At 35.3% G+C, this 12,547-nt stretch overlaps 1 protein-coding gene across 7 annotated transcripts in view; it reads left to right on the top strand.

Annotated features, from left to right (window-relative positions):
- The window catches only part of hspg2 (heparan sulfate proteoglycan 2), a 110,025-nt gene that overhangs the window by 29,119 nt on the left and 68,359 nt on the right, over nt 1–12,547 (top strand). For all 7 annotated transcript variants that reach the window (XM_079849103.1, XM_079849100.1, XM_079849104.1 and 4 more), the window contains exons 2-3: nt 3,447–3,561; nt 4,154–4,222. In XM_079849103.1, coding sequence (XP_079705229.1) covers nt 3,447–3,561; nt 4,154–4,222 — 184 coding nt within the window. The remainder of the gene's footprint in view (nt 1–3,446; nt 3,562–4,153; nt 4,223–12,547) is intronic.

Here is a 12,547-nt window from a genome sequence, read left to right as displayed (position 1 = left end):
ACTGAAATAAAAATAATTTAAGTGATATTATTAGCCTTTGTTTTGAGTTCAAAGGCACAACAGAACCTGTGTTTAACTTAGTCTGGGAACATTTTGGAAATATATCTGTGTTCCTTGTCATATTGTGTGAAATGTTACTTTTCAAAGAGGGTGTACTCATTATTGCATTGCACTGTATATGATATGTATATATGATATGTGTATATATATGTGTGTATATATATATATATATATATATATATGTATATATTTATATTTATATATGTATTTATATATTTATATATTTATATGTTTTTTTTTTTTTTTTTTTTTTATCGTCTCAAACAGTATTCCGAACATGTTGCATATATTGATTGTAAAGTAATTGTAGAGTTTAGTCGTTTTGAGTCATTTGCGGTAGCATACGTTACACAGCTGCACTCCAATGTGAACAAAACTAAAGTACTAAAATCCTTTTCTCACGCTGTGCTCGTAAGGCCTTGGAAATTGGACATGGGTCTGATTGAGGGTTGGAAATGCCAGAGAGGGGTGTGTGTGGGAGCGGATAAGCCTCCAGTGCACTTCAGCAGTGCACATCTGTCCTTTCTAGTCATCATTATTACACTTTGGAGGTTGAGTGTGAGTCACTCATTAGCAGAAGAGTGGAAGTCCAAGCAAGCTGGCCATGACCATCATTCCATTTGTATCGTTCTGCTCTCTCTGCTTATCAATTGTCCATGTGCATAGATACGGTGAATTTGGTGTCTTGCCTTGTAAACTGCAGCTGGGTAAACCAGGCTTTCCTCCAGGCTCAAACATTTCTTGCAAAACTATGCGATCTGATGTTGCTTTTGTCTGTTTCTTTACCATTCCTGAAAGAACAAACTCTTGGTATTGTGACTGGCATAATTGGAAAGTAAACAGTGAGATTCCTTTGACAGTGGAATGCAGTACGTGTATGTTTGCCTGTGTTGTCATTTCCTTTGGCTAGGTGAACTCAAGCTTTTTAAAAGAATTTGAAAAGTCTGTTGTCATTTACTCGCCTTCATGTCTTTTGAAACCCGTTTGACGCGCAAGGACATTTCCATACAATGAGTAAATGGTGATCATGACTGTCAAGTAATATTTTTAATGAATGACAATTTCTTTCTAATCCTCACACAAAGCTGTCATGGCTTCAGAAGACACAAGTTGTATGGGCTACTTTTAGCATGCTTTTATTGTGCCCTCTTTCCTTTTGGAGGTATGAGTAAATGTAAAAGAGTAAAAGTTACCTATTCTTTTTACCTTGATACCTTATAACAATAGTCATAATCATACTGTAGTGATTTACTGAAGTTGTGTCTCATATCTGGAGAATTAAATTGACACATACCCATTTACTAATTCTTCTCACCAGAAATATGCTACATTTATGGATGACAACAATGACAGAACGTCTCGTTTTGGGAGTACTCCATCCCAAGGGATAGGGAAGCAGGCAGTGATCACCAAAGGTTCGCTGAGCAGCTTCAATTGAAAGAATTTTGCCAGTCAGCGCTTTCCTTTTGAAAAAGCTCCAGGATTGTTGTTTTAGAGTGTTCAGTCAGGGGAGAAAGGATTTGGGGGGGAGATCAAGTTATTTATTTGCGGGAGCCATTTAAATGGGAACTGTGGCCATGATGGAGATGCAGGGAAATGGGAACTGGCGGGCTATGAAGACCGAAAATGCCAAATGTGGCATCTTGCCAAACACGTATACAAAAGTGAAGATGAGAACTGCGGTGCAGAAGGGACGATTGAATAAAATCATCAAAGCTTTTGTTACTGAGCAAAGAAGTAGTGAATAAGCAGAAGACGCTGCTGGTTGTTTGGATGAGTTTCTGCTAACTATGCTAAATGTATCCGAAGAAGCCATGTATAATGTTTCTCTCATGTTTATTATGTTGTATGTTTCATCAGTTTGATCATTCATACTTTTTTTATTGCATTAAAGGGATAGTTCTCCCAAAAATGAAAATTGTCATTAATTACTCACCCTCATGTCGTTCCCAACCTTCGGAACATCATCTAAAAGCTTTCTATCCCTCCATTGAATATCACAGCCTACGCAACTACCACTTTCAAGCCCCAGAAAGGTAGAGAAGACATACTACAATATGTCAAATATGACAATACATGCATCTCCAGTGGTTTAAACTCAATTTTATGAAGCGACGTGAGTGCTTTGTTTGTGCATAAAAGCATAATTTACCACTTTATTTACAAAATATTAATCTCCAATGCGCTTTCACGCAACAGCGTTTGCTCTTGCGTCAACACATCACGCATGCACTGCGTCGCGGTGCACTCGTGAACGTGCGTTGGAGATTAATATTTTGTAAATAAAGTGGTAAATGATGGGGTTTATTTTGCGCAAACAAAGCACTCACGTCGCTTCATAAAATTGAGGTTAAACTACCGGAGTCACATGGATTAATATAAAATAACAGTTTCCGTTTTTGAATACATTAAAACAATTATTTTATTCCTGTCTTGTCAAAGCTGAATTTGAGAAATTATTCTAATATGCTAATTTGGTACAAAAAAGAAAAAAAGAAGAAATATTTCTTATTATAATCAAAGTTGAAAACGGTTGTTTTGATTTAATATTTTTGTGGAAACTTATACATTTTCAGGATTCTCTGATAGAACATCTTTTGTAACATTATATGTGTCTTCACTTTTGGCCAATTCAATGCGTACTTGATAAGTTACGAATAAAAGTATTAATTTCTTTTTTTTCTATCTCTGACACCAAACCTTTAACAATATTATGTATATGCGTTTTTAAATTGCATTCTCTCAAGTTTGAGAGCCAATTAATGACAAGTTAACTTCTTTCTTTGACTAGAATGGTGCAAATCTTGTATTTAGTGTTAAATACAAGCAATACAAACAATATTAAACGTATAAGGATAATACATCCTTGCAAATCAGATGTTTGTTTGTGAAATCCTGATGTACTCTTTTGCTGTGTAACATTCTGTAGTTTTATAATAATTACAAGATCAAAGACTAGAGTTATGTCTGTCATTTTTATGACCTCTCATGGGTTTGACATTAATCTCTGCATGATAAAGTATTTCCTGTGTTAATGGGTTAGGGTGTTACCATGGAGGTAAAAGGCGATCACCTAGATCTTTGTCTAACAATTTCATGTTGGAAATTTACTGTGATGTTGTAATGCAAATACAATGACTTTGAGACATTTTGAAGTGAGACTGTAGTGTCTAAATATTTTTTAGGGCAGCTGTTTACAATAATTTCATGTCTCTGTGATAGGCAAGATTTTTTTTGCATGCACAGCACAAAGATATGACATTTATCTCTTCTACCTTCAGTGGAGCCTGAAGGCATTGTGTTTGCACCTCTCTTTATAACTCGGGTTGTGTTTGGAGATGCTCATTTCAATCCCATAATTGTGGTTTCATTTGTTTTGACTACAGGTGGCTCAGAGTTCTAAAGTGTGGGATGAGGTGCCCTTTCCAGAGGATTTAGAGGAGGAAAACAAGCGGCCGGGAGGATATGTGGATGATGAAGAGTACTATGATCCTTCAGGAGGTGAGACTCTCTGAATGCTATTGCTGAGTACCTATAATGAAGGGATAGAAATGTTCATTATGCCTGACTCCTTTTAACCAAGAACAAAAGTATTAAATTGCATAAATGCAAAACTGCATATTTTCATAATGTTATAATTGTTTAAAAAGAAATTAAATTTTATTCAACAAGGACACATTAAATTGATAAAAAGTGACAAAGACATCTATAATGTGACACAGAAGACTCGAGTAATGCTGCTGAAAATTCAGGATTCAGATTGCCACCACAGGAATAAATTACATTTGAAAATATATTCAAATAGAAAAATATCTCACACACACACAAAAAATCTTATTAACCCCACATTTTTGATGCTATTACATATTCAAAAAACATCTAAAACTAGTTGACCTCGCTGATTAACTAGTTGGTTGTTGGATGACTAGTTGTCTTTCGTGATTCATCCCTACACACACTTCAGAAAGCTTAGCTTAAGTACAGTAGAATGCAGGCTAGCATAGCTAGAAGTTTTAAGTGTTTTGCCATGATTCTTGGTATTTTTTGTGTTTAACTAAAAATAAAAAAGAATTTCTTCTTTTTTTTCTTTCAGATATCAGTGGAGAAGAGGATGGAAGCACTCCTGAGCCGAGTACGGTTGATCCAGGCACGCTTATGACAAGTGAGAATCTGTTTTTTTTATGGAGGAAGTATTACAACATGACAATAGTCACACATTTCATATCAGTGTGATGAAAGAGATGCCTCAACAGATCTTGCTGTAAAAGTTGAAAGCATTTTAATCATCTTCTGAGGCATTATATAGAGTTGTTGCGTCTGCTGAATAGTGTCTCAGTCACATCCTGTCACTAGCCTTTGCTCACAGTGATGAGACGGCATCATCATCACAACAAAGGCCTCAGATTTGTGCCAGAGATCCAAACAATACTAATTTCTCCTTTCATCAGATGAGATGCAGAGGTGTAAACATAACGGCACACATGAAAGTCAGTATAAGAAATAGTGCCACAACAGACGATACAAACTGTCATGAATTGATTCCCTCACGTCCATGTTTAATTCTCGCCTTTCATGATCTGGTAACATTTAACACATTTTTCTTCTCTTTGAGTTTTAGTTTATAAGGGTACGTAAATGGTATTCTTTTGTCACTGTTTTACAGAATTTCTGTGTAGTTATATATCATAAAGTGGGGTCCAAATGTTTAAGACCACATTGAAAATATTTGATTCAAAATCTAACCTGGAAATATACAATTATTATGTAATTTAAGATTATGTAAACTTTAAAATGAAGAAAGATTACACTATCATTCAAACGTTTGGGGTCAGTCAGATTAAATAAAATTAATTAATACTTTTATCCGGTTAGGATGCATTAAATAATTCAAAAAGTGACAGTAAAGTCATTGTTACAAATGTCGATTTGAAATAATTGCTGTTCTTTTAATTTGATTATTAAAATCATTTAGTATAAAAATCCCCACAAAAATATAACACCTCAACTGTTTTTAGGATTGATGAAAAGAGCAGCAAATCTGTTTCTTGAGCAGCAAATCAGCATATTAGAATTATTTCTGAAGGATCATGTGACTGAAAACTGGAGTAATGATGCTGAAAATTCAGCTTTGCCATCACAGGAATAAATTACACTTTAAAATATATTGAAAAATAAATGTTATTTGAAATTGAATATTTCACAATGTCTCTGTTTTTATTTTATTTTTAATCAAATAAATTCAGCCTTGGTAGACAAGATGGAGGAAATCCTAAATACTAAGAAATTGTGAAATTCGTGTACATTTGTAATTGAACTTTCCACTCAGATTGTTATGCTAATAATATCATTTGTAAATGAACAATTCTGTAATAATTAATCTCAGACTTTTGATAACCACTAGTTTCATTAGTTTCATTTCTTGTGTTGTGTGGCATCCAGCCACATTTTGAAAACAGACCTTGCGCAATTTAGATACCACATGCCGAAAGTGTCTCAGCCACAGGGTCAGACTTCTGCTTTTTCCCCCCTTTCTAAACTATTCTAACTTTGGAACAACTTTTGCATCTGTCCTTTTGGAGTCAGTCTGGGCCATTGTATTGCATGACATCATGGTGGAATGATTGTTTTGGTAGGAGCTCTGCTGTCCGAAACCTGAGCTTTACCCCCAAAATAGCACTGCGTGCGCACCTCCACACAGATTAGGAAGGGATATTTCTATTGTAGCTTTAGCGTATTCAGAAGATGGACTTCCAGAGGGTCACAGTGTCAACTAAGAGGTGCCAGATCTAAACAGCTGAATGAGTCAACTCTTAAACATCACCTCTCTGAGACTCCAGTTTATGAAGTGACCACCTCCAGGCTTGAAATTCTCAAAGCAAACATGTAGTTTGGTAAATTTAGACACAAGTTTAGTAGAGTCGTCATCCCTCTAAGCTTGAACTGGAGCATAATGTTGATCTGATGACCCACTAATGATATTTGAGGTTCAGCACGCCACATGAGCTTGGTTTGAAGTCAGGATGCTTTCATTTATCTAAGCATTTTTCTGATCACAGTGGAATTGGTAGATTCAATAAACATCTTTTAACAAAAATATCTCCCACATAATGTTTTAAAGCTGGATATCCTGAGACTAGTCAGCCAGTTGTAATTCCCCTCCTAAAGGGGGAAGTCTATTCTGTAAAGCCATTTATAGATCCGGGCCTGACAGCACTTGGGAAAGAACATTTGACTTCCTGGACTGGAGTATTTGTGGATGTCTAACCTGTGCGCTCTTTTACGTGTCAACTAAGAGGTCTGTGTAACCACCTTTCCTTCCCTGTCACTGAAGAGAGTTCATATCCTGCAACTGTAGCACCTTTTACACTGCATCCTGTTTTTCTGATGTATTTTCCATCCATACTTTCACATTGGGCGTCTGCAGTTGAAATAGATTTGTACATAAGCCTAAGTGGTCTTTACTAGCCTTAGGAAAGAAAAAATACACACACACATATGTGTATATGTATGTATGTATTTTTTCTTTCCTAAGGCTAATTCTAAGCCTTTTGATGTGGTCAATTGAAGTGGTTGTAGCTTCGTGGTCAGACAGCTGTGCTGGTAACCCAGAGGTTGTTGGTTTAAACCATAGAAGGGGTGATTTTATGAACTCTAGAATTTTTGGGGTCTGTCATCAATCTACCCGTGAGCAAGACACTTAACCCCAGGTTACTCCTGTCCATGTAGTAAGGCATTTGTCAAATTACAAAAATGTGATCATTTCAAAACACATGATTGTGTCGAACACTGGATAAGCAGCCCAAATAAATTTCTTTTCTTTATCAGTCACAAACCCCTTCAGCATACAAGAAGACTCTTTAATCTGAGCCGCTTTATATTTGTTTGTCTGATAAAGCCTGATAAAGACATGGGATGTCTCCTCACCCTCTTTTGGCTCAACAGAACCTCAGAAGTTTCACAGGCCCTCATACAGACCCTGAACACAGGAGCTGAGGAGACAAAGGTTACCATAGCATACAGACAGTTGCCTTCAGAGAATGGCCAGGAGATAATTTTGAAATGTGGCCATGAGAATGCTTATCTCAACACCTCCACATGGAATTTGTGTTTGATTACAGTGCTGACTAGGTGAGAAGCTCGAAGGACCAACTTGTTAATTTGTTAAGTCATCTAACCATAAACATAATCTGAGGTGTTATGGCAAGATGAAATCATAGTTGTAAAATGAAATCTAGTTAATATCTGTTTCTCAGTTTATGTAAATGTTACATTTCTTTTGAAAGCTCTGGCTTACTCTGCTGTGTTGACATATATAATAATATATTAACCTAAACATCTATTTTTTAAAATTTTTTTTTTTTTTTAACATGCATGCCACCAGTACATTTTTATAAATGTTATATAAAATGTTATACGTGTTTTTTTTTTAAACTTTTTAAACAAAACTTTATTTTTGTTGATTTTATCCTTTGAACATATTCTGCATGTTTATCATTTATCTAAATCCTATTATTGAAAAGTAAAATGGTTCCTTGCACACAAAGATTGAGGGCCACTTGTGCATGACTCTTGAGCTCTGCAAAAGTGAACCGATGTCAAAACATCTGATGAAAGATGCAGAAGTGTACAGGGTCCTAAAACCTTCCAGAAAAAAAGGCCACCCAGCTTTCCATTCCTGCCTGTCCTGGTGCAGTTGATGTAATGTTGTGTGTCAGGGCTGCAAAGATGATAGTTATACAGCAGCATTGGGAGACGTGGAGGGGCAGCTGCGGTTATTTTGGTTTCCATGTTGTTGAGGTCTCACCTTCTCAGAGGAGGCCATATACATTCTGTCAGAAAGATAAAAGAGCAAGAATTGAGAAAATGAACAAAATGTGGTTCTTGACTGGTGGGTCCTGACCTAATAAGAGTCACAGGTCTGTTCTGATAGGATCATCATGGACAGCAATAAAAAAAATTGTGTTTTGAATTGATTACACACACACACACACACACACACACACACACACACACACACACACACACACACACATATATAGATAGAGATAGATTTTGCCCTAAATTCTGATTTTGCCTAGAATTGAAAATTCTGTTTATTTACATTTACTCACATTTACATTTGTCTTTTATAAAAGATATTTTGAAGAATGTTGGTAATCAAACTGTTTTGGTCTTTAATATATCTAAATAACAATTCAGATGCAGCTTTGGAAAATCAAAATCAAAATCATGGCTGTTGTAGCCTAAAAGTTTGTTTAATAAATAAATTAATCAATCAAATAAAATATTTCATTCTAAAGCTACTTTTTGTAATGCCCATTTATTGCTTTTCTCATTTAACACAATAATGACTTTAAATAGTCTTTTGTGGGTAATTTCTCAGCCAAATTTGATGTGCGATTTAATTAATCAGCACATCATGTAAATAATTCGATTAAAAATTATAATCGCTTGACAGCCTAATATAGTAGTCAACATTGAAAGTGGATCAAAACCTTTCAAAGTTATACATGAATTTGAGTATTCATGTATTATGTGTGTGTATATATATGTATGTATATGTATATGTGCATTTATGTTATGTTCATATAGTAATTTAATTCCATTTTACTTTTTATTTTGTTTTAAAGGGGTGGTATAATGCCCTTTTCACAAGATGTAAAATAAGTCTCTGGTGTCCCCAGAGTGTGTATGTGAAGTTTTCGCTCAAAATACCCCACATATATTTTTATATAGCATGTTAAAATTGTCAATTTTTGAGGGTGAGCAAAAATGCACTGTTTTGTGTCCGTCCCTTTAAATGCAAATGAGCTGCTGCTCCCGGCACAGAGGGCGGAGCTTCAAGAGCTTGCACTTACACAAACATGCACTGAAAATTTCAAAAACTTTTAGCCTTTTATGTTCAAACCAGATTCAGACAATGATGGAGAGACTCAAGAAGAAGTGACAACATGTAGAATGCAACAGGACGTTTCTGAATGGTTAGTTGATGAATTTATGTAGCTTATGTGTAGTTATCTTCTAGTCATTAGCATATTCTGTCTTTGATAATCTATAAATCGTGTTCTGGGGTTTATGTAAATTTTAGGGTTGGTGATGTCACTAACCCGGGAGGAATGTCGTGTAGTCCCTACTAGCCTTTTGTTGTAGTCCTTAAAAAGTGATTTCTTTAAAAGCAAATATCTTCCTTTGCTGTGAACTTTGAGCATTGTAACTTTGCAGATGTTGTTAATGCTCAAACAGCAACATTACACACTAACTAAACCACCCCTTTAAGTAAAATATTTACTGAGCAAAATGAAGCCACATCCCCAAGTGTCGCCTTGATTTGTATAGGCAATGATGTGAGCTCAGTTTTTTTTTTGTTTTTTTTTTAAAGAATTGACTAATTTTAGACTCTTTTTTTCACCTCAAAAAAATGAGGTAAAAATGTTTGATTTTAATAACTAATTAATTTAATAATAATATTGGGAGTATTGGCTTACCACTTATTGTTTCATGTTAAATCTGGGTTTTGAAGCAAAGCCAGTTGAGAACCAAGTTTACTGAACAGAACTTCCTAAATGGCCGTCCTCATGTACAGCTTTCATCTCTTAGATACTGCCACTCATTGTTATGGCAGCAACATATGCGTTGCCTTGGAAAATCTTGTCCTCCTCCATTAGGAAACATTGCTTTATTTCTCTCACTGGACAAATTTGCAGTCACAAATGTCCTTACAATATGAGACTCACAAAGACACAGACAGTATTTGAAAGTCATTGAGGCTCTAACCCATTGCTGGCTAATAATCTGCGACATCTGTAATACATGTAGAGCGTTTCAATTCAGAAGTTATGATGATTGCAATAGTTGACCTACAGTAAATGAGATCATTTTACTGCTAATGGCAACATCCTTGGGTTTCACCACAGCTAAGCTTTTTTTATTGTGCTTCAGGACTTTCCTGCAGAAGGTCTGGGAGTGTCCATAATGAAAGTAATAATTTATCTTTTGGGAGTTATAAAGTAATTCGCAGCTTTGGTTCCAGTGGCTAAACTAAATAAATAATGTTCATTGTTCAAGTGATCAAAAGAACTTAATGGAAGATACAGTAGCGAGAGAGAGACGGACAAAGAGAAAGAATAAAGTGTGTTCGTGCTTGTTTTATCTTTAAAGGAAGAAAGAGTGCCCGCTTTGTCTCTCTGTGATGGCACACTGAAGGCTTTGTAGTGTGAAATTGTCAGTAGCAGTTCAGTACATAAAAGCACAGTTCTAATAGTGTCGCTTCTTTCAACTCGGCACTTTGATTTTGATGCAGGACGGCTTTGAATTTGTGGATACCTCATTAACACCACTTAGCGTGGGATGGAATGAACAGCAATACATAATCATAGCAATTACCAAAACTATCTCTCAACCGCATTACCACTCTGTATGTCCACCGTCACTCAGACGGATGTTCTTTTATATTCTCATAGAAAGTTTGTGATTTACTTGTGCTTGTTTTGAGATCAATAATATTTCCAGCTTGCCTTGAAATACTTTTGCATTGTTTCCTTGTAGGCCTTCTAGGGTAGTAATTGCAGGAGATATATCGTCAAAGAATGTAATTAAACTATTAAAAATTGTCATGAGGGGGAGTAAATAATAACGAAATATTCTACAGTGGAAACCAGAAGTGATTAATCAAATTCTGACGTCAAGACCAATTATCTTTGCCGAGTCTTCAAGTTCGCAAGAGCAAACAGGATGTGTCCGTCCCACTGGTCGCCCAGAATATATCTATTCTACGGGTGTATTTGTGAGAGAAAAGAGTTAAAACTAGACCGTGGAAGTTTGGATACTGCGCTGGAGTGGAGGATATCCTGCAAACTACAATGACTTAATGAGATCCCACCATGATAATTGTAGCTGGGATTTAAAGCAGGCTGAGAGAATTCTAGCGACGATCTGTGTCTTCATAAACAGATGTTGATCATATGCAGCGTCACCTCTGGCTCAGTGGTTCACTGTCAATGCTCTGCTGTGCCAGAGGAATGTGGCTCTTAAACACGCACAAATCAAAATCTGCCATTCAAAATAGAAAACATGCATCAGTTAAACCGTGTCTTCTCCAGCTGGGCTGCTTCTACTGGATCTCATACTTATTAAATCTTGGATGTATCATAGCAGTTCATATCCACCTAACCTTCTGGTTTGCACCTATCACAACACTGAGAAGGAATATGGTCAAATCTGCTGTTCTTCCTCTGTTTTTGTCTCTATTGTTTCCCCACCGTCCTTGAAATAAAATCTCCTCCGCACACGTCCTGCCTCTTTCCTCTTATTCCATTCACGGTCTGCACAATAATTTTCCTTTGACCCTTTGACCCCGATGGCTCTGTTCTTTGTCTATGTTTCGGTCCTCTGGGGACATCTTGAGCGTCGAGCAGCATGAGTACAGTAGGTCGTGTTCTCAACTGAACTCTTCAATTACGCTGCATTTTATTTGATATGGTTGATTCCCTAACAATGCAACCATTTGAACCTTTAAAGGTTATATTTAAGCTGATTTATATATAAATATTTAAATATGTTTGTAACACCTTGTTTTGCTCTATTGATTCTTTCCAAGTACTTTGAGTTATTTGGGTCAGTGACGTCTATGAGTGCTCACGATAAATGTTTGAAAAGAATCTAGCTTGTGTCGAATTCTTATAAATGTCCTCTTTGTGTTCATGCTGGTTTCATGACATTTTCAAGATATATTTCAATGAATGACTCATGTGGTGTAAGGCAACAAAAAAAAAGTAATCACGCGTGTTATTCAAAGTGACATATATATAAATATATATTTTTATAAAAGTTAAAAACATTTTTACAAGTCATGATTAATTCATAAATGTCTGTATTAATAATTTTGACAATGTTTATCAATAATAATAATAATAATAATAATAATAATAATAATAATGTATAAATATCATTACTAAATATTAAATTGCATTTTGAGGAGTCACACCACAAAGCATTTTAAATCCTTTATAACCCTGTCATAAAAAGGTCAAATTATCTGATATTTTAAGAGAATTATTGATCTCGGCATAAAGTCCTGAGGGTCTTCAAAGGGGCCACAGGATGACTTGGGTATTTAAATCAGTAAATTATTATTCATATGTCAAAATAATATGATTATGATTAGAGTTAATCCCCTTTAATCCCATTCGCTTCAATAAAGATTGAAATATTTAAATTATATATTTATTTTTGTCCCCCTCAGTAACTATTTCTAGTTCTTGAAACTTCTGGAATCACAAAATGATTTGTGGTTAATTCAATTAGTATATAATTAGAATTTCAATTAATTAAACATTTTTTTGAAAACATGCAGCTTTGCCATTATCACAAAAGAAATAAAATACAGAACATTTTTAATATTGTCACAAAGTTTGAGAATCAAACTCAAAATCTAATTTTGAATCTAATTCAAAATTTTCAGCTTTTGAATTAAAATTTTCAGTTTTAC

Source organism: Squalius cephalus (genome assembly GCF_949319135.1).
Source record: "Squalius cephalus genome assembly, chromosome: 18".
Lineage (NCBI taxonomy): Eukaryota > Metazoa > Chordata > Actinopteri > Cypriniformes > Leuciscidae > Squalius > Squalius cephalus.
The sequence above is the reverse complement of the archived record's forward strand: the minus strand, read 5'-3'. Positions and strand labels throughout refer to the sequence as shown.